Source organism: Podarcis bocagei (assembly GCF_964188305.1).
Source record: "Podarcis bocagei genome assembly, chromosome: 2".
NCBI lineage: Eukaryota > Metazoa > Chordata > Lepidosauria > Squamata > Lacertidae > Podarcis > Podarcis bocagei.
This window is the reverse complement of record NC_138126.1, coordinates 108,570,437-108,596,728: the sequence shown is the minus strand read 5'-3', so window position 1 is coordinate 108,596,728 and position 26,292 is coordinate 108,570,437. Positions and strand designations below refer to the sequence as shown.

At 45.1% G+C, this 26,292-nt stretch overlaps 2 protein-coding genes and 1 long non-coding RNA gene across 3 annotated transcripts in view; 1 reads left to right on the top strand and 2 right to left on the bottom strand.

The window, feature by feature from the left end:
• Window positions 1-10,208, bottom strand: part of FAM20A (FAM20A golgi associated secretory pathway pseudokinase) — a gene marked incomplete at its 5' end in the record, with an annotated part of 47,775 nt that extends 37,567 nt beyond the window's left edge. The window contains one exon of the mRNA XM_081181427.1: window positions 9,859-10,208. Coding sequence (XP_081037553.1) covers window positions 9,859-10,208 — 350 coding nt within the window. The remainder of the gene's footprint in view (window positions 1-9,858) is intronic.
• LOC308580214 (uncharacterized protein) lies at window positions 10,205-10,934 on the top strand (the record flags this gene model as incomplete). The annotated part of the gene is made up of 2 exons (XM_081181592.1): window positions 10,205-10,388; window positions 10,616-10,934. Exons 1-2 carry the CDS (start codon window positions 10,207-10,209, stop codon window positions 10,932-10,934), a joined length of 501 nt encoding a protein of 166 aa, XP_081037718.1. The 5' UTR covers window positions 10,205-10,206.
• A 2,543-nt stretch (window positions 10,935-13,477) lies between these two features.
• LOC308580265 lies at window positions 13,478-25,802 on the bottom strand. The gene is made up of 4 exons (XR_014004764.1): window positions 24,778-25,802; window positions 23,138-23,177; window positions 17,879-17,975; window positions 13,478-14,185 (listed from the first exon to the last, which is right to left on the bottom strand). It is a non-coding gene; the product is annotated as an uncharacterized lncRNA (long non-coding RNA).
• Between the last annotated feature and the right edge of the window lie 490 nt (window positions 25,803-26,292).

Sequence of the window (26,292 nt, the reverse complement as noted above, 5' to 3'; positions counted from 1 at the left end):
CTCTCTTCAATAATGGTCCAGCCTCACCTGACAAGCTGCATCAGCCAACAATCCCTCCAAGACATTACAGGGCTGCTGCTGTATCAAAGGCTCCTTTTCTCAACTACGCTTCCGCTCCACACAGACTGAAAAGATCCCAAAGTCTTGCAAATCAAAGACGATGGTAAGTACTGAAGATAGTTTGAACCTCAGAACATTTGTACCATTACAAAAGTTGGGTGCCACTCCCACTCTCTGCTGAGCAATAGCAAGATCCCAGGGAATTCCAGACACTCACCCAGGGTTGAGACACAGTGGAGTCCACCGTAGTAATGTATTAAGAAATATGGTTTATTCCCCCATTTTGCACCTTCATGGTGGGAGTCCAGAGCTTACAGCACGGTCATTTCAATAGGGGCTTGTCCTCCACAGCAATGCAGCCATGGAGTCCAAGGCATCTCCCGCAGCCTGCCTTCAGCCAGCCTGCCCAACATGGACCCCTCTTTTTTCTTCCTTCTTCCCAGAACACTCTGCCAAAACCTCTCTTTTCCTGTCACCCCACACCCAGTTACCCTGACAACCTCTCAAAACCCCAGTCTTAGGCAAGGGGGGAACGACAGTTCTCTTGCATTGCCAATGGCTCTCAATGGCCCTGAATTGTTTCTTAATGGTCCTAGCTTTGCCAGGAATTCCTCTGCAGCTTGAATACATCTCGCAAATAATCAAAACCCACCATTTATTAATTACTAGAGTTTGGGGGACCCCCTCCCCACAAATCTATAACAGTATGTTAGCTATGGAGCCAATTCCACACACACCTACGGGACCGCCTCTCCTGGTATGCCCTACGGAGGACCTTAAGGTCCATAAATAGCAACACCCTAGAGGTCCCGGGCCCTAAGGATGTTAGATTAGCCTCAACCAGAGCCAGGGCCTTCTCAACACTGGCTCCGGCCTGGTGGGACGCTCTGTCTCATGAGACCAGGGCCCTGCGGGATCTGATTTCTTTCCGCAGTGCCTGTAAGACAGAGTTGTTCCACCTGGCCTTTGGCTTAGAGTCAGTTTGATTCCCTCCCCCTCTTTCTTTTTCCTTTCTCCTCCTGTGAAGAGGCTGAATCCTAATGTTTTAATGTATTTTAATCTTGTTTTTTAAATTGTATTTTAATCAACTTGTTTTTATTATTGGCTGTTAGCCGCCCTGAGCCCGGTCTTGGCTGGGGAGGGCGGGGTATAAATAAAATTTATTATTATTATACTTTGCATTTTGGAATTTTTGACATTTCCCTTATTCCAGTCAGTTCAGGGTTAGGGAACCTTTAGTCTGCCAGGTACTGTTGGACGCATCCTCCCTGACCATCGGCCAGAGAACTGGAGTCCGACAATATGTGTAGGGGCGGAAACCTCTGTGCATTTAACTGTTATGTGACAGGCAGAAATTCTATAGGCAGATGCCTATGTAACTGCATGGAAGTCTGCACCTAAGTGAACATCTGCTTGTCACACAGATATTAAAGGCACAAAGCGTCTGTTGGGGAAGAGCGAAGAGGAAGGTGGCAATCCTAAAACAGCCTGCGTTTAATATGTCTCTGAAGTCAGGCCAACCATTGCTGAAGGAGGATGTTTGGCTTTTGACCACATACGAGCTAAGTATAAAACAGACACTCTCTAGAAATGAACACATTTCAACACCTGGTGAAGAAATCAGGATTCTGGAAATCATCCCGGGTCTAATTCAGACCTAAGCAGCCAAGAGACTTCCATTAGCCTAAAAACACAGCGCTGTTTTGTGAGCATTTTCCCTGGCACAAAAAAACGTCTTCCAGTGTACTAGCTTTTATATTACGGACGTGTATCCATTAATTTAGAGGCTAAAGACTGCTGCCCCCTTTTTTCTCCGTTGCAAAACAGTGTGAGCTCCTCCATGCTCCAGTTAACACTCGTTCGGAAAGAACAAGGTGTCAGTAACTTTCTGACACGGGGACAAGCAATCCATCAACGGCGAGCAATTTCTGCTCACCGCTAATTGTGTGTGTGTGTGTGGGGGTAGTTCTCTGGGACATTCTTTCCTCCTGCATTCATTTGTTTCCCATGCCTTCCCTTCAGTTTTGCCTCACCTCTCCCAGCTTGCAATCTCCCCTTTGCTTCTCCCGCAAAACCTGTCAGAGCTGCTCCGGGCTTCAGCTAGCCCACTGTTGCCAGTGGGACCGCCCCCTGTTCCTTTGTAAAGCCATAGCTTTCGAAAACCTGCCCAGAGGCATTTGTAAAAAAGGTAAAGGTAAAGGTACCTCTGACAATTAGGTCCAGTCGTGGACGACTCTGGGGTTGTGGTGCTCATCTCGCTCTATAGGCCAAGGGAGCCGGCACTTTGTCCGCAGAAAGCTTCTGGGGCATGTGGCCAGCATGACTAAGCCGCTTCTGGCGAACCAGAGCAGTGCACGGAAACGCCGTTTACCTTCCCGCCAGAGCCGTACCTATTTATCTACTTGCACTTTGACGTGCTTTCAAACTGCTAGGTCGGCAGGAGCAGGGACTGAGCAATGGGAGCTCACCCCGTCGCGGGGATTTCAACCACCAACCTTCTGATCGGCAAGCTCTAGGTTCTGTGGTTTAGACCACAGCGCCACATTTGTATTTGCATTTGTAGCAGGTGTCTTATAAGGCTTTGCTTGCTTGCTGGTGGCAAGGGGCAGCCAGTGTACTTCACAAGGTCTCCATAGAGCAGGGGTAGGGAATTTTAGGCCCAGGGGCTGAACGCCAACCAAGAGGGGTATGTGGATGGGCACAGAAAGTAGCTTGCCGCACAAAGCTAATTCTTAGTTATGATGATGATTAAATCATTTAATTAATTTTTAATAAAATTTCAGTTCAACAACTAGCTAAATTAATCACTGTTGATTTATTAATTACCTGCCCCTGCCTTTCTTTTAGGAATTCTAGGTGCCGAAATCCCAAGGGAGCAGAAAAGACTATTTATGTATGTGACCACAGCTGCGTGGATGTTATTGGCCCAGAGATGGCTACAATGACCGGAAGAATCAACTTAATCTGCCATTCTTCTCTGGTAGGGACTTTAACTTCTTTCCATCTCTGGGCCAATTCTAGGTGACCAAAATTTTAATAAGGAATGGGGAACAATTATAATTTATCTTAAAAACCATTGTAAACAGCTAAAATCGTTCGTAGGATTGGAATAACGCTTGTAGCTTCAAGGTGAATTTTGAACATAATGGAGATGTAAAAGGTTTGGATAGACTGATTTCACAAAGTTAAGTTAAACTAAGCAGATATAGAAGATTGAATGTTTAATTATTAAGATACAAAATGACAATCTCAATAATAAAGTTACAAAATAATAACAAGGAAGTCACGTACGGGTGGAGGGAAGACATAGGGCAAGAAATAAGAAATGGGTAAATGTTGGTACATAATGAAATGTGAAAATGTGAATTTACGAACATAATGTATATGCATCAATATGTAAAGGTTTCATATATGTATTGCAACATTAATAATAAATAAATTAAGTGGGGAAAAGAAAAGGACGGTTTGGATTATCGTAAAAGATGCAGGAGGAAATGATTAACAATAGGACCCACAAAGGGGAGGAGATCCTTTGGAATCTTGTTTTTATGTTGTATGTTGGATACGTGATTGTAAAACTTTAATCTGAAAAATAAATAAATTAGAATAATAACCATAAAATATTTATAAATATAAATATAAATAAAATAATAAAAAAATATATTAATTACTTGCCCCTTCACCCTAAGATGTTAAACAGTACAGGGGACAAGATGCAGGACACCCAGGACAACTCCCATGGTGCTAAGCGGCAGCCAACCATAACTACTTTCCGGAAATGGCCCCAGAAGTAGGAGCAGATTCACGGTCAGAGAGTGCCTCCAATCCCCCACCTGCCTGAGACCCTCCAGAAGGATGCCATGGGCAACAGTATCAAAAGCTGCTGAGAGATCAAGGAGAGAACAAATGAAATCGTACTTTCCCCCACCTCCAAAATAAACCTCCCAAAAAATGCCATCAACCAGACTGGGCAAGGCAGTTTCAGTGCATAGGTGCCAATTTTGTGGGGCCCTGATTTCTTCAGCTCACCCCATAAAATAGTTAGGGGATCCACCCACCCCCAATATTTTCTGCAAGTTGGTGCCTCCCTCTTTCCCTCCCTAAGCAGCTATTTGTCCCCCAGCTGGGCACTGTCCTCTTTTCCCAGCTTGCCTCCTGGCTTTCAATGCCATTTTCCGGTGGGGCAGGTGGCTGGCCTGCCTGCTGGTAGGAGAGGCAAATGGGTGGCAGGTGGCGATGGGAGCTGAGCGGGCAGAAAAGTCTTGCACACAAGTGGCAAGAAGCATTCCTGATGGCATCCCAGTGTGGGAGTGGCTGAGCACAGAGGACAGCAAGTGTTTGAGAATTCTCAGGACAGCAGTACAAACAGAGAAAAACAGGTGCGTGCATGCATTCAGAATAGTGTTGCTAACTGGCCGGGGCAATACTGAATTATGTTTTACTCAGGGAATACCCACTTAAGTGACTAAGTCAGGTTCTTTCATTGCAATGGGTCTACTCTGAGTAACACCACCCCAGGTCAGGATGCAAGGGAGAAACACACTAAGAGGAAGGCACGCTTAGAAAAATTATATAGAAAGGTTTATTGTTTTGTGTACATTCAAATATAAGATAAAACATATGCAAAGGGACTTGACAGGAAGTCAAAGTTGAAGAAAAGATTTGGGAAGATACAAGGGGAAAAAATATTTACTTTCATTATTATCATTTTCTTTGCGGGTGTGGGTGTGTGGGTGTCTGCACACATGTGTGTTGTTGTATGCAATGTTTGGGAGGAAACAAGATGGTAAATAACAAATAACAAACTAAATATCGATGTATGTAATTTTTATTTTTTAGTTATATTTAGTGGTAGTATGGCTGTATTGTTTTTTGTAACATAAAACCATTTAATAAAAATGATTTAAAAAATAAATAAATAAGAGGAAGGCACGCTTGGCAAATCCACACCGTGATCAACTCCCGCCCGGAAACCAATGTCCCCACTGTGGAAGGACGTGTGGATCCAGAATTGGCCTCCACAGCCACTTATGGACTCATTCTTAAAACCATGTTTATGGAAGACAATCTTACTTGGCTACAAGTGATAGAAGAAGAAGAAGAAGAAGAAGAAGAAGAAGAAGAAGAAGAAGAAGAAGAAGACTGTCTTCGCCCCCATTCTCCACATTAAAATCTTTCACATACCCCCAAGCTGCTATTTGCACTGTTAGGAAAAAAACATATTTCTCTCCCACCATCACCACCGCTGTTATTTGCAAAAGTTTCAAGAGACCAAAGAGCTGTGCTTGCATCATGCTTGCTTTTGATCTAAGGTGACAGGCTTATTTATCTCTATAGTCACGTCTCAGTGGTTCAAAGAGAAGTACAGTTGTCCCATTGAACCAAAGCAAGGTCACACACTCTTATTATGCTCCTTCAAGCTCAGACCAGTTCTTGTTCTTACATTATTACTTTGTTTTCCTTTTCCGGTGACACGTAAGCTGCACCGATTAGGGACTAAGCACAAAATAGACACGGTGGCAGGTTTGTGATAAAGATTTTTGGCTCCGGCGTCAAGGCTTTCAGCTCGACTTTTTCCTGCAGGATAGAAGTGACCCTGTTATAAGTTTAAAGACTAAACAAAGCTCAATCGCAGCATTTAGAAAGGGCACGGTTGCTCAACGCACTCCCCAATTATTTTTTTGTACAGTGTGCATTTTAAAAGACTAAGGCTGCAGTTTTCAGCAGCTTTACCTTTCCGTACGTGCCAAAGCAATCAGCATGCCTTACTTCCCAGTAACAGTGAATAAGACGGAGATGTAAAAAAAAAAAAAAGCTGTTTCTCCCCCTTGGTTTATGAACCGTGATCAAATACTGCATGAAATCTGGGATAAGGGAAGAATTCGTGGGAAGCATGGAGAGAGAATGGATAGGGAAAAGTTCTTCTCCCTCTCGCATAACACTAGAACTCAAGGATATCTAATGAAGCTGAATGTAGAAAGATAAAAGGAAGGAATTACATGGTGCACGGTTAAATTATGGAATTCGCAGTGATGGCCATCAACTTGGATGGCTTTAAAAGAGGTAAAGGTAAAGGGACCCCTGACCATTAGCTCCAGTCGTGACCGACTCTGGGGTTGCGACGCTCATCTCGCTTTATTGGCCGAGGGAGCCGGCATACAGCTTCCGGGTCATGTGGCCAGCATGACTAAGCCACTTCTGGTGAACCAGAGCAGTGCACGGAAACGCCGTTTACCTTCCCGCTGGAGCGGTACCTATTTATCTACTTGCACTTTGACGTGCTTTCGAACTGCTAGGTTGGCAGGAGCAGGGACTGAGCAATGGGAGCTCACCCCGTTGCAGGGATTCGAACCACCGACCTTCTGATCGGCAAGTCCTAGGCTCCGTGGTTTAACCCACAGTGCCACTACTGGACAAATTCCCAGAGGGGATGGCTACCAATGGCTACAAGGCACGGGGGATAAACTCTGCCTCCACCGTCGGAGCTTGTAATGCTTCTGAAAATCAGTTGCTAAAATCCAGGAAGAGAGTGTTCTGTTGCATTCAAGTCCGGCTTGTGCGTTTCCCCACAGGCTTCTGGTTGGCCACTGTGGGAATAGGATGCTGGGGCCTAGATGGGCCAGGGGCCTGAACCAGTGAGCTCCAATTAGGTTCTGACATTTAGTTTATGAACTGTGATCTCCTGGTCAGTGGTGGAGCTTCATGCTCTGGTACTGGGGGGCGGGGGGTGGAGAGCAGGTGGGGGCGGGGCTGGTGCGCGTCCTGGGGGCATGGCACACCACCTGTGGAGGCGTGGCACCCAGCGCTGGCTGGGGGGGGCATGATGGCACCCCACTGGGATCGTGCTGCTGGGGTGGGGGCAGTGCGCTCCCCCCGCACTCCTCTTCCTCCACCAGTGCTCCTGGTCACGTACTGCATGAAATACAGTGGTACCTCGGGTTAAGTAGTTAATTCGTTCCGGAGGTCCGTTCTTAACCTGAAACTGTTCTTAACCTGAAGCACCACTTTAGCTAATGGGGCCTCTAGCTGCTGGCAAGCCGCCGGAGCAAAATTTCTGTTCTCATCCTGAAGCAAAGTTCTTAACCCGAGGTACTATTTCTGGGTTAGCGGAGTCTGTAACCTGAAGCATATGTAACCCAAGGTACCACTGTGTTTGAGGAAGGGAGAATTCACATAAAGCAAACTTCAAACTGTGCCTTACCCTCAATAATCAGCTGTAATCAAATATACAAAGAGCTACCAAATATTACAGCTGCGGCGTTTGATGAATTAATTTGATGGGAAGAGCCATAGCAGAGTGGTTGTGCAAATTATTTGCAATGAGCAAGGATCCAGGTTTCCTCAGATAGGACTGCACCCCCATTTCCTTCTCCCTTTAGTGCTTACAGTGGTACCTTGGGATATAGACACTTCAGGTTACATGCGCTTCAGGTTACAGACTCCGCTAACCTAGAAATAGTACCTCGGGTTAAGAACTTTGCTTCAGGATGAGAACAGAAATCGTGCTCCGACGACGTGGTGGCAGCGGGAGGCCCCATTAGCTAAAGTGGTGCTTCAAGTTAAGAACAGTTTCAGGTTAAGAACGGGCCTTCGGAATGAATTAAGTACTTAACCCAAGGTACCACTGTATTTCTTAACTACACTTGATGCTAATGAACATGTTTTGGCTCATATATATATATATATATATATATATATATATATATATATATATATATTATTTTTGCATTTTCTATTTTGCATAAACAAATGAATTAAATACATAAACATATAATCCCTTCTGACTTCCCTCCCCCCTCCCAATTGTGGATCTCAATGTAACGATTTCCCCCTCTGTATCTCTATCACAGCTCTATTTTTATAAATCCTTCATCAATACATAGTTCAGATTTTTTACAAGTTTTCTGTAAATCCTACCAATGTATGTAGTTGTTGAACACGTTGGCTCTGTCATAACCTCTTGCAAGGAGTTAAAGGAGAAATTGTCACATTTTAAAAGATCATGTTACCAAACTTGCTCTACGCCGGAGGACAGATGTTCTGCTTAGAATCATGGAACATTATGTGCTGTCCAGTTTTAAAAGCAGCTTTCTCCTCTTGCAATTCTGATCACCCCAAAATATTCCAGCAAGTGGGGCCTTGGCCCTGAGCTACTGGTTTTGATCTACTCCAGTAGTGACTAAGATCCTCATCGCAACCCAGACAAACGACCTCTTAACCTCAGGAACCGAGCCTTGCTTAACTTACGGAGGGGCCTTGCCTGTTTGGTGAACATACTCAGTGCCACATATTATTTCTTCCAGCAGCCAGGGAGAAGGATAAGCAACCTCCCAACTGATGGGCGAGAATCACAATGTGCAATCCTCTTGCACATATCTGCTCAGAACGTCGCAGTTGCTGTTCAGTGGGGCTTACTCCAGCAAGTAGCAAGTTGCAGTCTCATCCCCCCAAAAGCATGAGACACAAGAATGTCCAGCTGTAAGGTCAGGGAACCCTGGCATCTGCATTGAGCCCTAGGCTGTGTACACACCATACATTTGAAGCATATCCCCCAAGAATTCTTGGGAACTGTAGTTTGCCCCCAAACTATCATTCTCAGCACCCTTCACAAACTGCAGCTCCTAGGATTCTTTGGTGATAGTGGTGGGAAATAAGCTTTAAATGTAGGGTGTTTAACACAGCCTAGGTTGCATTCCTCCTGCCAACCTAGCAGTTCGAAAGCACACCAGTGCAAGTAGATAAATAGGTACCGCTCTGGTGGGAAGATAAATGGCATTTCCGTGCGCTGCTCTGGTTTGCCAGAAGCGGCTTAGTCATGCTGGCCACATGACCTGGAAGCTGTACATCAGCTCCCTCGGCCAGTAAAGCAAAATGAGCGCTGCAACCCCAGAGTCGGCCACGACTGGACCTAACGGTCAGGAGTCCCTTTACCTAGGTTGCATTCAGGAGAGCAAATCTTAGCATTCTTTCTCTGTCTTTTATTTATTTATTTATTTATTTATTTATTTATTTATTTATTAATTAGTGTGGTGGTAAGGTTGGCAACTGATGAGAAAAAGGCCAATCTGTCTTGTCCCTACATCTTTAACAGCAACACAGTCTGCAGAAATCAGCAGGTGAAGCATTACACAGCCTGGAGATAAGGAGGATCAGCTGAAAAGGTTATCGGGCTTCAAGACTGACATAGTGGACCTTTATGCCTGAAACTTTTCTTTTTCTTTTTTTAAAAAAGCAGGGTTGGGCTATGCAGGCCAATAAAGCAATTTCACCCAGAATAAAGAGGTGAAGGGCTAAAGCGGAAGGATGGAAACATACAGACTTGGATCCAATGCATGCCTTCACTGAGTTCAGTGGGATTTAGAAGACACAGAACCAGTGGAGAAGCAGCAACTCTTCTTGCCCATTGGAGTTTCTGGTCTGCGCTCAAGAAGGCCACTTCTTTGTGGCCAGAAGTTGCACATGTTACTCTCAAATAGTAGAACCAAGTTAAAAAATCCAATCTTCCGGAACTGACATTGCAAAGAACTCTTATTCCCCTCACCCACCCCCGGCTGGGAGAAGGGCCTTTCCATTTCCCTTTTGAACAACACCAGCAAGTTTCTAGTCCTTATGGTCGAAATTAACACGGAATTGCTTAGGAGTTCCGGGCACTGGTAGAAAAAGAAAGGCGATGCTAACGGGGGGAGGATCCGTGGCGGCGGCGGCGGGGTCTCCCCGCCCGGGGAAGCCAGCGAAGCCCCCCACCCCACCCCGCTCTCCCCCCGGAGGTCTGCTCCCCGTCCAGCCCGGCTTACGCACCTGTTCCAGCGGGCCACTTTGCGTCGGTAGTAGCGCAGCGCCTCCTGCCCGCTGAGCAGCTTCTGGGCCGGCCCCTCGGGGGCGCTGTAGAGCGGGTGCGAGAAGAGCCTCCGTAGCTTGGAGCCGGCCGTCTGGGTGCTGCGCTGCTCCGGTAGCCGCGTCCAGGGCTCCGTGCTAGGGGGCCAGGCGGCGGCGGCTTCTTCGGCGGGGCAGGAGCAGCCCGGCCCGTGCCCTCCGGCGCGGGCCAGGCGACGGCGCACTTGGGGCCAGAGGTGGAAGTAGAGATCGGCGCTCAGCAGCGCCCCCAGCAGCAGCAGGATGAGCAGCCGGTCGCGCCGGAGCCCCAGCATGGCCAGCCCGGCGGGGGATCGCTGCGCCCTGGAGACGTGGGTGGTGGCACCCCCTTGGCGCCTCTCCGGCTGCGCCGAGGGGCTTCCTGGAGACGAGTCCCGAGGGGCGTGTGTGTGTGTGGCCTCAGGGGAGCCTGGATCCGGAGCCAGGCCTCTGCCCCGCGGCAGCTGCAGGCGCAGGTGAGGCGGTGGGGAGAGCGCAAGGGTCCCTCTTCTCCAGGAAAGCGGCGAGGCTGCGCCCTCGCCAAAGCGCCTCTCCAAATCTGCCCTGCCCAAACAGGCAGGCAGGCAGCGCAGCCTCGGGGAGGATGGCTCTTGCTCGGGGAGGGAAAGGAGAGGGAGGGGAGCAGGCACCACTAACCTGACCTACCCCTCTTCTTCTTCCTCCTCCTCCTCCTCCAGCCCAGGGAGAGGTTAGCTCAGAAGCAGCAGCAGCTGCTCCGGAGAGGCCAGCAGATCCCCATCCGGACGCAGCCTTGCGCTGCTGCCTCCATGCATTCTTCGCCAGCCCCGAAGCGCCGCCGAAATGTCCTGGGCAAGCCTGAGACAGTTTCTGGGCACGGAGCAGAAGTGGCGCGCACGGCATCCATCGGGGGGAAGGAAAGCTCTCGGCTCCTGAAGCAGCAGCAGCAGCAGCGCCCAGCCCCTCGGCGGAGAGAGAGGCTTATCCACCTTCGGAGAAGGGAGCCACACGCGAGGACATTCCTGCGGGGTGGCCAGAAATGATCTGGCGTCGTCGACGGCTGGCGGAAGGGGTAGTCCTGCTTCCCCAACCCACCTCCTCACGCTCGCACGTTTGGCGATGCCCAATAGCTCTTTCCAAAAGGCAATCATGAGCTTCTAGTCCTCAAGATGGTACACAAGATTTTTTCCCCACGTGCACATCGCTCTTGGAAGTTCGGGTCAGCTATTGCCCGTGGCTTTGTAAGCCTTTCCATTGGCATGGGATGGGCAACGGCATACTCTTACCAATAACTCAGGTGACAGTGCAGCCTAGCGGGTAGAGTGTGAAACTAGGACCTGGGAGGTTCAAAGCCTCACTTGGCCCTGAAGCTGACTGTCAGCCTAACCTTCCTCACAGGGTTGTTGTGAGGAAAATATGGAAAGGGAGAGAAGCATGTATGCCATATTGAATTTCCTGGAGGAAATCTGGGTTATAAAGGCAAGTGGTCTACCCAGCAGCTTCAGGAAAGTTAAGATGGAGCCGCCAGAGAGAAGCACCTTCTTAACAAATAGTTCAGGTTAAGTTTTTGCAACTGGCTAAAACAACACCAAAATGGTGTTGAGGGCTGGCTGACTGTACAGTGAAATAGGGCTGAAGAACCCATTATTTCACCAGCATTTTCCCTTGCATACTCCCTTTTACATGTAAACAAATATTTGTAAGTTTAAGCCAGGGGTCAGCAAACTTTTTCAGCAGCGGGCCGGTCCACTGTCCCTCAGACCTTATGGAGGGCCAGACTATATTGGGGGGGGTGAACGAATTCCTATGCCCCACTAATAACCCAGAGATGTATTTTAAATAAAAGGGCACATTCCACTCATGTAAAAACACGCTGATTCCTGGACTATCCGCGGGCCGGATTTAGAAGGCGATTGGGCCACATCCGGCCCACGGGCCTTAGTTTGCCTAACCCATAGTTTAAGCACTTATTTGGGGAGGCTTGATGGTCCAATCTCTGGCATCTCCACTTTCTCTCTCTCCAAATAGCGCAAGGGCTGCCAACAGGGTGCCCATGGGCAGAAGGGTGCCCTTGAGGTCTTCCTCTGGCACCCACAAACCTTCTGAGCCCGCTCACTCCCTGCCCTCTTGGTCATGAGGCGTTGAAGAGGACAGCGCCTAAAACTGAAGGAGGAAGTTGAATGAGTGACACTCGGTTCTACGTGCTTTTCAAGGCTCAAGATAACATTTCTGGATAGGAATAATAATAATAATAATAATAATAATAATAATAATAATAATAATAATAATAATAATAATACTTTATTATTTGTACCCCGCCCATCTGGCTGGGTTTCCCCAGCCACTCTGGGCGGCTTCCAACAAAACCCTAAAATACAATAACCTATTAAACATTAAAAGCTTCCCTAAACAGGGCTGCCTTCAGATGTCTTCTAAAAGTTTGGTAGTTATTTTTCTCTTTGACATCTGATGGGAGGGCGTTCCACAGGGCGGGCGCCACTACCGAGAAGGCCCTCTGCCTGGTTCCCTGTAACTTGGCTTCTCGCAGCGAGGGAACCTCCAGAAGGCCTTTGGCGCTGGACCTCAGTGTCCGGGCAGAACGATGGAGGTGGAGAAGCTCCTTCAGGTATACTGGACTGAGGCCGTTTACTGCTCAAATCCCTTCAAAAACCGAAGTGTGCGCACACCCCCTTTCTTTCTGCCTTTTGGGGGAGGGGGGATGCTAGCCACTTAGACACTTCTGCAAAGAATGCATCTTTTATTAAATAAAATAAATGGGTGGGGGAGAGAGAAGTGGCAGACGAGATGACGCCCACACCACTCACTCAGAAATCCAAATGTGCCACATTGTAGTACACGATGCCAACATTTACTCTCTTCCTGAGACCCTGACAGCCGGAGGAGACTGCACTAGCTCGTCCACCATGGTACAAGGCATCTGCCTATATTCTACCTCCAGATTCTGGATTTTTATTTTTATTTTTTTGTCCTGCAAAAAGCAGCACTTGCACAAGCCACTTTAAAATTCATTTCCTGTCTTCATTCCTCAGGAGGACTGTTTCCCACACCCTTCCCCTTCTCTGAGCTATTTCCATTTTCTTAGGTAACCTAACAGAAGCTACATGTGGGCGTCGTCAGGTATATATAACCATGTTACTAACAATGGGCAAAGCATATTTGCTCCTCCCCCCCCGCTCCTAACCCAGAGTAAAGTAAGCTAGAGTTGAGTGGTAGAACAAAATTGTACTCTGCCTTACTATTTAAAACTTTTGCATGTTTTAAAAGTATGTTTGTGAATTTTTCTCAGTTTTATTGTTTTATCTGGGGTTTGGTTTTTCTGAGCCAGTGTGGTGTAGTGGTTAAGAGCAGTAGTCTCGTAATCTGGGGAACCGGGTTCGCGTCTCCGCTCCTCCACATGCAGCTGCTGGGTGACCTTGGGCCAGTCACACTTCTCTGAAGTCTCTCAGCCCCACTTACCTCACAGAGTGTTTGTTGTGGGGGAGGAAGGGAAAGGAGAATGTTAGCCGCTTTGAGACTCCTTAAAGGGAGTGAAAGGCAGGATATCAAATCCAAACTCTTCTTCCTCTTCTTCTTCTTAAATGGAGAGATTTCGGGAGCTAGATCAGAACAGAGGAAGACAAAAGGATTGATGGAAAGTGCAAGCAAAAATATTTTTGTGAGTAAAAACCAACCAACCAACCAACCGCCTGTCAGTTCTTTGCCCCGAAGAAAGAATTCAAAGAGGGCTTGGAAAGGCTGCCATTTAAATAAATAATAAATAAAAATATTCTGACTAGCTGAAATATATTCAGTTTAACATAATCATCACCACTGTCTTATTTAACATTGTTCACCCTCCATCATATATGATTCCAGGGTAGAATTATATAACATATGACAGTGAAATAATTGCATACAAAAAATGAAAACGTCAACTAAAAATTAACACGAATACTAATCAGCCATGATTAGTAATCAGCAACAAAACCACTGAATCTTAACACACCCTACGTTCTTGTTTAAATCTTTGCTTATTTTGTGTGTGGGGAGGGCAGGGTTAGGACTGTAAGGCTAAAATGATTTGGCCAGAGCCTTTATTTCAGCAAACAAATAATTTTTTATATTTGTTTCCAAGCATCCAAGAATTTCAAGATGCACCATTTGAAAGAGGGAAGGGGGAAAAAGATTACCATAGAGGTGGGTTTCGCTGTTCATTCTATCACAACGTATTGTCATTCTTGTCAGTCACATTTGTCACAGTAGGTCTCAGGAGGGGATGATCGATGGAAGCAGTCTGAAGAGAGATATTTCAAAATTCCATTAAAATATGTATTACAGCCTTTAAAAAGATGTAAATTAGAGAATGTTAAATATAATCCTAGTCTTTGGGGCATTTTGAAAAGTTCGAACATTACAAACATTCACAGTAAGCTCTTCGGCGCCTCCTGCAGTTTTGTGGGCCCACCCCAAATAGATTTTAATTGAAATGTTATTTGGTGCATGATCCCCCTAAATGCATTAGATTGTCCAAACTTAGATACCAATGTTTTCTTCTAAATAATAATAAAAAAACACGACCAGCTTAACTGCAGCAAAATGTCATTAGAGCACAGTGGGAACAGATTACCATTATTTCAATTTCTTCACTTGAGGCATTATATATTAATGAAACATCGAAACAATCAATCGAGAAACAGTACATCATTGGAAAAAGAAAATTGGGGCTTAAGAGGGAGCATGTCAGACATCAATAAGACTGTAATGGGAATTAAACAGTGATGAGTTTCATTACAACCAATTTATGAAAAGTAGTTCAGGCTATGGAATTAAATTACTTTTGCTGGTAGCTAGCTACCATAGCTTAAATGCTAACAATATTAATTGCATTAATCCATTAGGAGAAAATACTCTTACATTAATAACTCATTATTAATGATCATGCTGAAAACTCTGCATAAACAAATACCTATAGGCATACCAAATCCGCCATAAACTAGAATTTGGGCATGCTTGAAATTACCAGCAGAAGGTGTGGCATGACCCTCCCTTTCCCTCTTTTCCTTCTAGTTGCCAGGAACATGTTCAGCTTCTGGCATTTCTAAGCAACCTGGCTGTAACAGAATATTTTAGCAGTTCAGCCAAGAGCAGCAGTATCAGATGAGTGGGAATGCCTGCCTGGAGTTTGTTGTTTACAGCCTTACTTTGGCTGCTTTTGGGGATATGCTGGGACCAGCATCTTACAGTAATCTAAAACTTTTGGCTGAAATCATAAACATACTGACTAGGGAACAAGCCCTATTGAAAACACCGGGTCTGCTTGGGACTCTTCCAAACGTATAGGAAGCTGTTCCTTTCATGAATGTTCACAGCTTACTTGGTTGAAGAAAATTCCTAACCCAAGTCAACGGTTTTGTCTGACCCATCTAAAAGCAGCAACAAGAAGTTTTAATGTTTACATTTTCAACCGGAGGTATGCTTCAAAGTAAAAATACAAGTGGTTCCAATTCCTCTTAGGAAGATGTGGCGAAATTAAAGCTGTAGTTAAACTTCTCAAAGGTAGTTGGTGGAATTAACCTATGATGTAGTTAAGGCACGAGGAGAAAGAATGGATATCAAATTAAAATGGGATGTTGGAATAGAATCTGCAATCAAAGTCTTTTGTGAAAGAGGAGAGCGCAAAATATGGTCTGAAGCTCAACATCAAAAAAACGAAGATCATGGCCACTGGTCCCATTACCTCCTGGCAAATAGAAGGGGAAGAAATGGAGACAATGAGAGATTTTACTTTCTTGGGCTCCATGATCACTGCAGATGGTGGCAGCAGTCATGAAATTAAAAGAAGCCTGCTTCTTGGGAGAAAAGTGATGACAAACCTAGACAGCATCTTAAAAAACAGAGACATCACCTTACCGACAAAGGTCTGTATTGTTAAAGCTATGGTTTTCCCAGGAGTGATGTATGGAAGTGAGAGCTGGACCATAAAGAAGGCTGATCGCCGAAGAATTGATGCTTTTGAATTATAGTGCTGGAGGAGACTCTTGAGAGTCCCATGGACTGCAAGAAGATCAGCCCTGAGTGCTCACTGGAAGGACAGATCCTGAAGCTGAGGCTCCAATACTTTGGCCACCTCATGAGAAGAGAAGACTTCCTGGAAAAGACCCTGATGTTGGGAAAGATTGAGGGCACAAGGAGAAGGGGACGACAGAGGATGAGATGGTTGGACAGTGTTCTCAAAGTTTGACCAAAATGTGGGAGGCAGTGGAAGACAGGAGTGCCTAGCGTGTTCTGGTCCATGGGGCCACGAAGAGTCGGACACGACTAAATGAGTAAACAACAACAACAGCAGCAGCTTTGATCTGAATTGAGAAAAAGAACAACCTAGCTGTATTTTAACCTGCCAGCGTCTACACAGCCTAGGAGAGGAATATAGTCATTCATAATTTAAAAGTTGACCTAGGAATTCAGAGTGGCCAAGGTGGCGGGAAGCTTTCATCTAGATTACAAATGCTCTGGCTACTAATGTTGATGACCAGACGCCACTCCTCTGTTGAAACCAAATCAAATCTGGAAGAAGACTGACGGACACGAGCTCTGCATTTAGAATGGCTGAGGCGATGGCATGGGTCTATAAAATGAAGCAAAGCTCTTTTTTTTTACTTGGCTTAGCCATTGGAGAGCACTGTGTAGAATGTTAAAAAGTATTTTGTACCACGAGCAAAAGGAAGGGCCTGATTTAAGGGTTTGGACCGAGAATGAAGCAGTCACAAAATCAAAAAGTCAGCAGAAGGATGCAGTGTGCTTGTAGGCATTCAAATGTTCTAAATCTCATTGTACTGTTAGTATTTTCCCTCTGTGGCGTTCTAACCAAACAGAGGATTTGGCCCAATAATTGAAATCCACAAGGATAAGAATCTTGGTAGTTCAGAGAGCTGAGCTCATAAAGTACAGGTAAAAAGGTAAAGGACCCCTGGATGGTTAAGTCCAGTCAAAGGCGACTATGGGGTTGCAGCGCTCATCTCACTTTCAGGCCGAGGGAGCTGGCGTTTGTCTGCAGACAGCTTTCCGGGTCATGTGGCCAGCATGAGTAAACTGCTTCTAGTGTAATGAAACACCATAACGGAAACCAGAGCACACAGAAATGCTGTTTACCTTCCCGCTGCAGTGGTAAGGTAAAGGGACCCCTGACCGTTAGGTCCAGTTGCGAACAACTCTGAGGTTGCGGCGTTCATCTCGCTTTACTGGCCAAGGGAGCCAGTGTACAGCTTCTGGGTCATGTGGCCAGCATGTCTAAGCCGCTTCTGGCGAACCAGAGCAGGACACGGAAATGTCGTTTACCTTCCCGCTGGAACGGTACCTATTTATCTACTTGCACTTTGATGTGCTGCTAGGTTGGCAGGAGCAGGGACTGAGTGACAGGAGCTCACCCCATCGCGGGGATTCGAACTGCCGATCTTCTGATCGGCAAGCCCTAGGCTCTGTGGTTTAGACCACAGCGCCACCCGCGTCCCATCATATGATCAGCTGGCTAGCATAGTGGGCATCATACTGACATGTACTACTTCAGACAGCTGCCTTGGGATTGACTTGTTTGCATGCTCCCCTGTCTAAAATTGTCCTGAGGAAAGATTGCATGCTAAGGAGAAATTTCTAGCCTTCTCTCCAATTTTGAATGTGCAGGGAGTTTTGTGTCATGTGGTGGCGGGGAGCATGCAAACATTGTCCACCCACAGCAACCAAGCTGATGAACAGGGGCTTCAGCTGTGAAGCTGGAGAGGCTACTGTATTTCATTTACCCAGAAGCTGGAAATGTTGCTAAAGTCCCCACATCTGCTTAGTGGTGACCTCAAGGAATGTTCAAAGTGCCTGGATTGATCCCCTTTCCTTCACTGGGATAATTCTGGTAAAACCACAGGAAGAAACACAACCTGGAACTTTTATCCTCAATTTACTGATTAATCCAGATTTGGAACGTGTAATTGGACCTCACCCTTTTAGTGTCCTAAGTATGTCATCCAGAGGATCTGGTCTCTTTTCAGTTATCATCCTTTACATGCGTTTTGCAATAGAAAACTGGTTGCAGTTGCCTAGGATTCAGGCACAATGAGATGCTTTCAAAAAGAGGATTAGCCAGCAGGTTTTAGCAAGTTATCATAGGATAGCTGAGAGACTATCGTGGAAGCCCAGTAAAATGAGTCAATAGCAGGAAACCACAGCATTAGGATCGAAGGCATTTATTATCTCATTGTCAGCAAATGAGAGACTTTACAAAAAAGCTCTCCACCCAAAGGGTGAGGTTAGCTCTGTATTAAATTGTCATTTTCTCTGATTCCCATTCTGTGGTTAGGACTACTCTTGAGCCTTTTCTTTGCACAGTACTGTCTTCTTTTTTAACTCCATGGGGAAATATCCAGGCTTTTATTATTCATAAATCCTCAGCATTAAATATTAGTTTGGGGAATGGTTGATAGACTGCTGGCCTCCAGCTTCTGCCACCTGAGGCACCTGCCTCCTTCTGCCTAATGGTAGGGCTGGCCCTGAGTACTGGACACACTCGACTGGGAACGTCTCCTGGGCACGGCCCATTGAACTGAATGCGAGCTACACAAGAACATGGTACTTCTATGCCAATTTCGTTCATTTTATTGGGGCTTGTGCTGGGAAGTACCCCATTGAAATGTGTTCCTTGTCGTGTAATAAAACAACAACAACAACAGCTTTTTATTTATACCCCGCCCATCTGGCTGGGCTTCCCCAGCCACTCTGGGCAGCTTCCAACCAAATATTAAAATACAGTAATACATCAAACATTAAAAGCTTCCCTAAACAGGGCTGCCTTCAGATGTCTTCTAAAAGTCTGGTAGTTGTTTTTCTCTTTGACATCTGGTGGGAGGGTGTTCCACAGGGCCGGCGCCACCACCAAGAAGGCCTTCTTCCTGGTTCCCTGTAACTTGGCTTCTCACAGTGAGGGAACCGCCAGAAGGCCCTTGGCGCTGGACCTCAGTGTCCGGGTAGAATGATGGGGGTGGAGACGTGCCTTACAAACAAGAATGTGTAATATTATTTTTATTTATTTTGTTGCTCAGAAATCTCTGCAGGCATGCCTGTAATGTCTAATATGTCAAAGGTCTAGCTAAATATACAAATACATTTTCATCAGTATGGTTTTCCCTGTTAAGGTGAAAGACTAGCCCCATTCCATGTGCCGATCAGTATTCATTTCTCTGGCTAATGTGAGGAAATGCCAACACTACAGATGGTATCAGATTATACATCTCATAAGGTATCCACTGTGATCATGTCACAAGGTGCTGGAGGGATGTTTAGTGTGCTTAGAGAAAGACAAGCCTAAAACCCTTTGATTATTCCGCAATATACATTTTGCAGACTACATGGGGAGCAGATTACATTCCAACAATGTGTTTTGCCTGTGAATAACGAGAAAGGAATGTAAATTATATTGTACAATCTGCACTAGGTAAGAACACATGCAGATGTATACTATCAGGCAGTTGAATAATTCACTATAGAAAAACTGAATTTTCACCCAGTCCTAAATCCTACAAAATTGGCAGGAGGAGGAGCTTATGATGGTATATGCAAAACATTATTCTATGCTTGTGTAACAAGACAATTAGAACCTTTAGGACTGAGGTGCCAAAATATCACAGGTCATTTATAAAAAGTTGTCTGTGTACCAGAGATTGGCTTCAATTAGTTACTGATGAATGCATTCAGAGGAATCCTACACATGTTGATTCAGAAAAAAACCCCAGTGAGTGTAGTGGAGCTTACTCCCAGTCCTAGGTAAGTATCTACAGGTAGGTGTGTACTTTTAGGTGCCAGGTTGATGCCTGATCTTGAATACCTACCTGCCTGGCACTTGCATGGATAAGAGTAAAACCAAGGCTGAATTGAAGCCAGACCTCATCAGGTTTTAGAAAGAGGCCAGAATTAACACTCTGCCTTATGAGTGATTGTCAGTGAAACCCACACTGAAAGGGGCTGAATGCCTAATGTTGTCAGCTTTGGGGCTATGATTAGGTGTGAAATTATTTTACTTTGTTGACCTTTATGCTCACTTAAATTTCGATGTATGTAAAATGAACTATTAATTTTGTGTGTGTGTGTGAGTGAGTGAGAGAGAGAGAAAGCGTGTGCGTGCGTGCGTTATTGTAGTGAAATTATATTATTTTTATTTCAAATTATTGTATTTAGACTGGGTTGTCTCCAGTGCTGCCCTTTTGCTAGTGCAACAATCTTCCACTTGTGCAGCAGAACTTTCCCCTCCTTTTTTCTGTAGCCCCCCAGACCCCCTCAAAATTTGCTCAAGAAGAAAAGGAAGTTAATTATTGGCCAGCTAGTAGCTGGGCTTGACTGGCAAGGATGCAGGTGAATTTTGGTAGGTAGAGTAGCTGACAACAGGTAGCCAATGAAAAGCACGGAGCGCTGGCACAAGAACCTCAGCATAGTTGCATTGCATGGGCTTCTGGTAGCAAGACCAGTTAGTTGAAATGATTATGACTAACTTTGGATATCTCTCAAAATGTAGGAAGCAGTCCGTGTTCTCAGGGAATCCTGCCAGACATGTTTCCATGCCAAGCCATTGTTAGTCTGCTGTATGGTTGGGGGAATAACTTCTGGGAAAGTTAGAATCTGTGGCCGGACAAATATGCAAGTCGCTCCATCTCTGAACATCTCCTACATCACAGAATATACTGCCGTGTCCTTGTGAGTTGAGTACAGAAAGAGGAAGTGCCTCTGGTGTTGAACGGCTGAACAGTGGCTTTGGTTTAGGCAGAAAGATGCTTAAAACCTGCTGCTGAGGAATCAAGACCCTGTGCAGCTTCATATTTGAGTGAAGTGTCTTGTGGCAGCCTGTACCCCCTTGTTGGTGAGCTCTAGCTGGCTTATCCAGCAGCAGAGCTTCGAACACTATTGGTTGGCTGCCATTTTATTTTCCCACAATCCCTTGATGTAGGGTTGTTCCAGGACACTGTGAGAAACTCAGATAGTGATAGTAACCCTGGGATTTAGTTAGTTAGATAGTTGCCAAGGCATTGGTGAAGGATTCACACCCAATGATTGACACCAGCATGGTGTAATTATGACAATGGCAGCGCAGCATGACAGCCTTCTGACAGTGACCATCCCACTTGTCATCCTGATCCATGGAACTGCTGACCCTGATATTTTGATAGCCGTTTGCTTCTCATCCTGGGGAGAAGTGGATGTTGTTGGTAGCTTTGTACTGGGCTGTGAAACAGAGTACATTTTCGCAGGCATTCCTGAGATGCAACTGAATGTTTTTAAATCACTGAACTGTTTTTCTGAGTCTGGGATGCAGAGTTTTTGGCTGCTCGTTTCATTGCTTTTCTCATTCAGATGCATGTGCAGCCAAGGTTTAATACACTGTCATAATATTTCCTACCACTCCCTTCGTATTCCCAACATGCCTTCAGAGAGTGTGGCTGAAATTCTGCACCCTTGAAGAACTCCCCTCTTTGGTCTGGGACTGGAGAGACAATCTTTCAGGTTTCACGGTGCCCTAATTCATCCCTGGCATTACGTTAAGACTCCTCTGCCATCCTTCCTTCTGGGTGACCTTTAAAAAGTATGTAATTAGAATTCAGGAAACAAAACCTCTGGCTCAGGCTCCAGATGTGACGTTAGAAGCGAAAAACAACTGCATCTATAACCAAGGTGCTTAGCAACTGAGGAAGAAATCAGATTTAGTACAGATGTGGCACCCGTTCCTCTTGATTGTGTTGTGGATAATTCTCCCCCACACCCAATCCCTTGCATGAAGCTTCTACCTTGCAATATTCAGAAGTGGAAATTCCCTTGGTCTCAGAGAAATCATGGCCGCTGCCAGACTGTTGCTATTTCGTGGGTGGCATTGAATCACAAAACAGGCAAATTCAGCTTGCACAATTATGGTGGATTTGGTCTCTTGTTTACTTCCCAACCCCCCCCCCCCCGACTTTTTGCAGTAAGGAAAGTAATAGGAAGATGCACTGGGAAGTGTGGGATATGACAGTTGCTTGGCATCATGCCATTTGATGTCCTCACCAACAAATCATAATGGACTCTTGATCAGCCATGGATGTCACATAAACACCTGCAAACTTTGTGCGAACTCATTTTAGATGGGTTCCCAAAGCAACTTAAATCTGCAGAGGAGGATGCATCAAAACTTGGAGCACAGTAGCTTCTCATGTACTTGGCTTAGCACTTTAATGGTAAAATAAAAGAATTGGCTTTTGAACAACAGACATATTTGTATGTAAATGTGTCCGTGGCGCTTCCTATGACAAGTCTGGCCTTGTAAGCTGCCTAAACGGGTGATTGCCTAGGAAACATGCAAGCCACTTTGAACTCTTCATGCATATTACAAGTAAAGGGATCATATTTTTTAATACAGACTGCCACACTGATCCTGCCCAGTGTGTTGGATATGTACCTCCAAACACACGGTCCAGTATACCTGATGGAGCGTCTCTACCCCCATCGTTCTGCCAGGACACTGAGGTCCAGCGCCGAGGGCCTTCTGGTGGTTCCCTCGCTGCAAGAAGCCAAGTTACAGGGAACCAGGCAGAGGGCCTTCTTGGTAGTGGCACCCACCCTGTGGAACGCCCTCCCACCAGATGTCAAAAAGAAAAACAACTACCAGACTTTTAGAAGACATCTGAAGGCAGCCCTGTTTAGGGAAGCTTTTAATGTTTAATAGACTATTGTATTTTAATATTTGGTTGGAAGCCGCCCAGAGTGGCTGGGGAAAACCACCCAGGTGGGCGGGGTATAAATAAATAAATTTATTATTATTATTATTATTATTATTATTATTATTATTATTATTATTATTATTATTTCAACCCCTTCCAAAACTACCATGTGGATGCATTAATATGCTGTGATCCTATGCACCTTGATGCCGGAGTCAGCCCTTTGAATTCTGTTTACTACTCAGGAAACCTATATAGGATTGTTCTGTATGTCCCTCTTGTGGGCTTTCCTGCTGCTAGGATGCCAAAGAAGGAAATAAGGGAGAGGAAGTCCGTGCAGATATTCTTGGAGGGACAAATCAGCAGCCGGGAGGGCAATGAATGAAAGCCCTCTTTGCTTCCACCATCCCCTTGCTTTTTCTAAAAAGCATCCCACATTTAGATCCAGGAAGGTCCAGGAGCTGGAGTGGCAGAGGTGGATATGGGACTTGGATTCAAGCGCTACTTTTGTCATCTTGAGTTACCGTGATGAAGTCATTTTGTCTCTCCACTTCTGTTTGCCATCTGTAAAATGAGAGAAGATAGTGACCCGTTCTCAGAAGGTTGTTGTGAAGGCAAGCAGAAAGGGCTCTAGAAATGATGCCCAGTTGTAGCATTCAGAGAAGATGGAAAGAATTGCATGTGAAAAGGAGCAGACGTCAAGAATAGACCGCAAGTTATTTTTGCACCACAGTGCTGAGAAAACGTAACAAAGGATTTGTTTTGCTTAGTGTACCAAACAGGAACAGTTATTGGCATAATTACTAGATGATTTATTGCTCGAATGCTGTGATGGCCTCATGAGTCAGAGTCTGGATTTAAGGCTGCTGGAAACTGTGGTGTTACTTTTGCAAAACAGTGGTTAGCAAAGCATCGCAGACTAATGGTCTAATCCCATGCGCCGAGCCTCCCCTGTCTTCCACTTGACAGTCCAAGTACCCGCTTGGCTCTCTGGTGAAAGATAGCAGCTTTCAGCTTGATTGTACCCTAGGGTGTATGGGATTGGGAATCACCATATTCCTGTGGCACGGAAAAAGCTTACCCCCACATAGAGTGACTAGATTGAAAGATCAACAAGGATCCTAAAGTCAATGCCAGTGAGTGGGTTTTGCCACACGGGGTAAGAATGGCTGTGCCTGCTGGGATTCCCTTTTCTGCACATCTCATAAAGGTACGGTCTTGCTTTGCATATCTGTCACCTGTCCCGTCTTATTTGGGATGTTCTTGGATTCATTTGGTGCCGGTTGTGCAGAAGAGGCTATACTGAACCACTTTAACAGCTCTCATTTCATTAAAATTGCAGCAAAGCGTTCCATGAAAACAAGTGTCCTGTTGCCTTATCAAATCTCTGCTGACAGCTGAGGAGTGCTTTCACCACAATTAGGAATACACAGGGGTGTGTGGATGCGAATTAGCAAGTTTCTGGGTCAATAATAATTTCAATAGTAAAGGATGACTGACAGACACTACTATGATCGATATTCTTATGGCAGCAGCCTCCTGAGTCTTTCAGCAGGTACCACCAGGAATCGCCTTGATTCAGTAGCATTGAGATTTCAGTGTGTGCAGGTCAGCCGGGTCCCTTGGAAATGGGACAGAGATTGTTATTTTCTTTATAAATAGCCATTTCGACGTGCTGTTAGATTTTGTTTCTCTTTGAAGTTTAAGCTTCATTAGAGTTTACAGCTTGTTGCAGAACAGCTAGAGTCTGGTTGGTGGATACCTTTTGTTGTAGATGTATCATTATGGAGAGAGAATGAATATTAAAATGCAATGGACCCAGCATTGCTCATAGGTGCCTGGGGCCCTGGGGCCCTGGGTGCCTGAGCACCCACAGGATTCCCAATGAAGGGGCCAGACACCCACAAATTTTGGTGCTAGGGCTATGCACACTGCATGGCACCCACGGCCCCAGGCACCCATGGTCATGGGGCCAAGTCGGCACTTCTGGCATTGCTTAAGTTAATTTGATGGAAAGAAAGAAAGAAAGAAAGAAAGAAAGAAAGAAAGAAAGAAAGAAAGAAAGAAAGAAAGGTGGCATCAGTATCCACTAGCAGGGAGGGTAGGGAATTTATCTACTACCACATTTTACAATTTAAAGCCAATAAATAATGAAATAACTTACATATAATAAAATTAAAATGAATGGAAGCTTTCTGTCTGGGCTCAATAGAAGCTTTTTGGGTGGGGAGATGTTCATTGAGACTGTGGCAGAGGAGAAAGGGTTAAAAAAAACACCTCTCCCATTGGTGGTTGCTGTCTTGATCAGTTTCCCACTGCATCCCTGCAACTGCTTTTAACATTTTAAACAACAGATTTGCGAAATGCATTCAAACATTTTATGTATTGATTTTGTCCTCTGAGTGAGCCTTACTTCTCAGCAAACATCTTAACAATATCTCTGATGATAACTGGAGAATCTGAATTTATTTATTTTTTGTATAAAGCTAATAGAAGGCCCTATTTTCTGAGCATTGCCAGTGCTGGTTTGGTTCAGCCCTCAGCTTCTCTCTCTCTTTCTCTTTCAGGATCTGTTGCTGCAAACCTTTTGCATTTATTTCCTCTTCTGTTTTATGTCATCTGAACAAACAGCTGAAATCCTCAGGAGATCTATAAAAGTGGTACACATCCTGAATTACTTAAAAAACAAACCAACCCCTAACTTCTGTTCTTACTGATAAAAAAAGACACATTCTTCTGCTATAGATTGTTTTGAGTACAGAAAGCTTAAGTTACTAAAGAGTTTGGAAACGTATTCTGCAGAATCTGCTTAGCAATAAGACTTCCCCTCCAGACTCTGCTACCAACCCCCCCCCCCCTGTGATCCATTCAGGAAATGTGGAGGAGGGAAGGGGTGAGGCAGGGACAAAGTATCTGTTTACGATGCAGTGCCAGTTTGTCATGACCTCAAGACAATGCCAACAGCGTCCCTTTTATTCAGAAAACCAGATGCTTAGAGTAAGCATTCTTCCGAGAGTTTCTCTGTGGCAATGCTCAGTTGTGGGCACGGCCCAGTTCAGAGAAACAGCAACCCATTAGTTACCAGCCCAGTCGTGATCATGATTAGGTTATGAGACAATTTAATTGCAGGGAAAGGCTAGTCACTTTCCCACTCATTTGTCCCTATGAGAGCAGATCACAAGTTGCATGTTTTTGCCTACTGCTTGATTCAAAAAGAGCTGTTCTCCCTGGACGCCTTGGGGCGCCTTGGGGCGCGGGACGTGGGTGGCGCTGTGGGTTAAACCACAGAGCCTAGGACTTGCCGATCAGAAGGTCGGTGGTTCATTTTTTTTTTAAATGATATTTATTAAGAATTTAAAATTACAGAGAGAAAAAAGAAAAAGAAAAGAAAGAAAGAAAGAAATTAAACAATACAAGTCAATAATTAAAAAAAGAAGAGAACAAAACACACAATACATCAAAACCAAAAACAAAAGCAAACAAAAAATTAAAAACAAATCCAATATTCCCAAATCTTTATCTTTCGTTATCTTGTTTCATCGACCTCCTCACACCTCCCTTTTTTGTATTCTAGTTATTAATTATCTCAGCAAATCCTTTCCATCTTTCACTATGTTCTGTCATTAAATGGTCTTAATTTATTTTAACCTTATCTTACCATAAAAAGCCCTAAAACTTA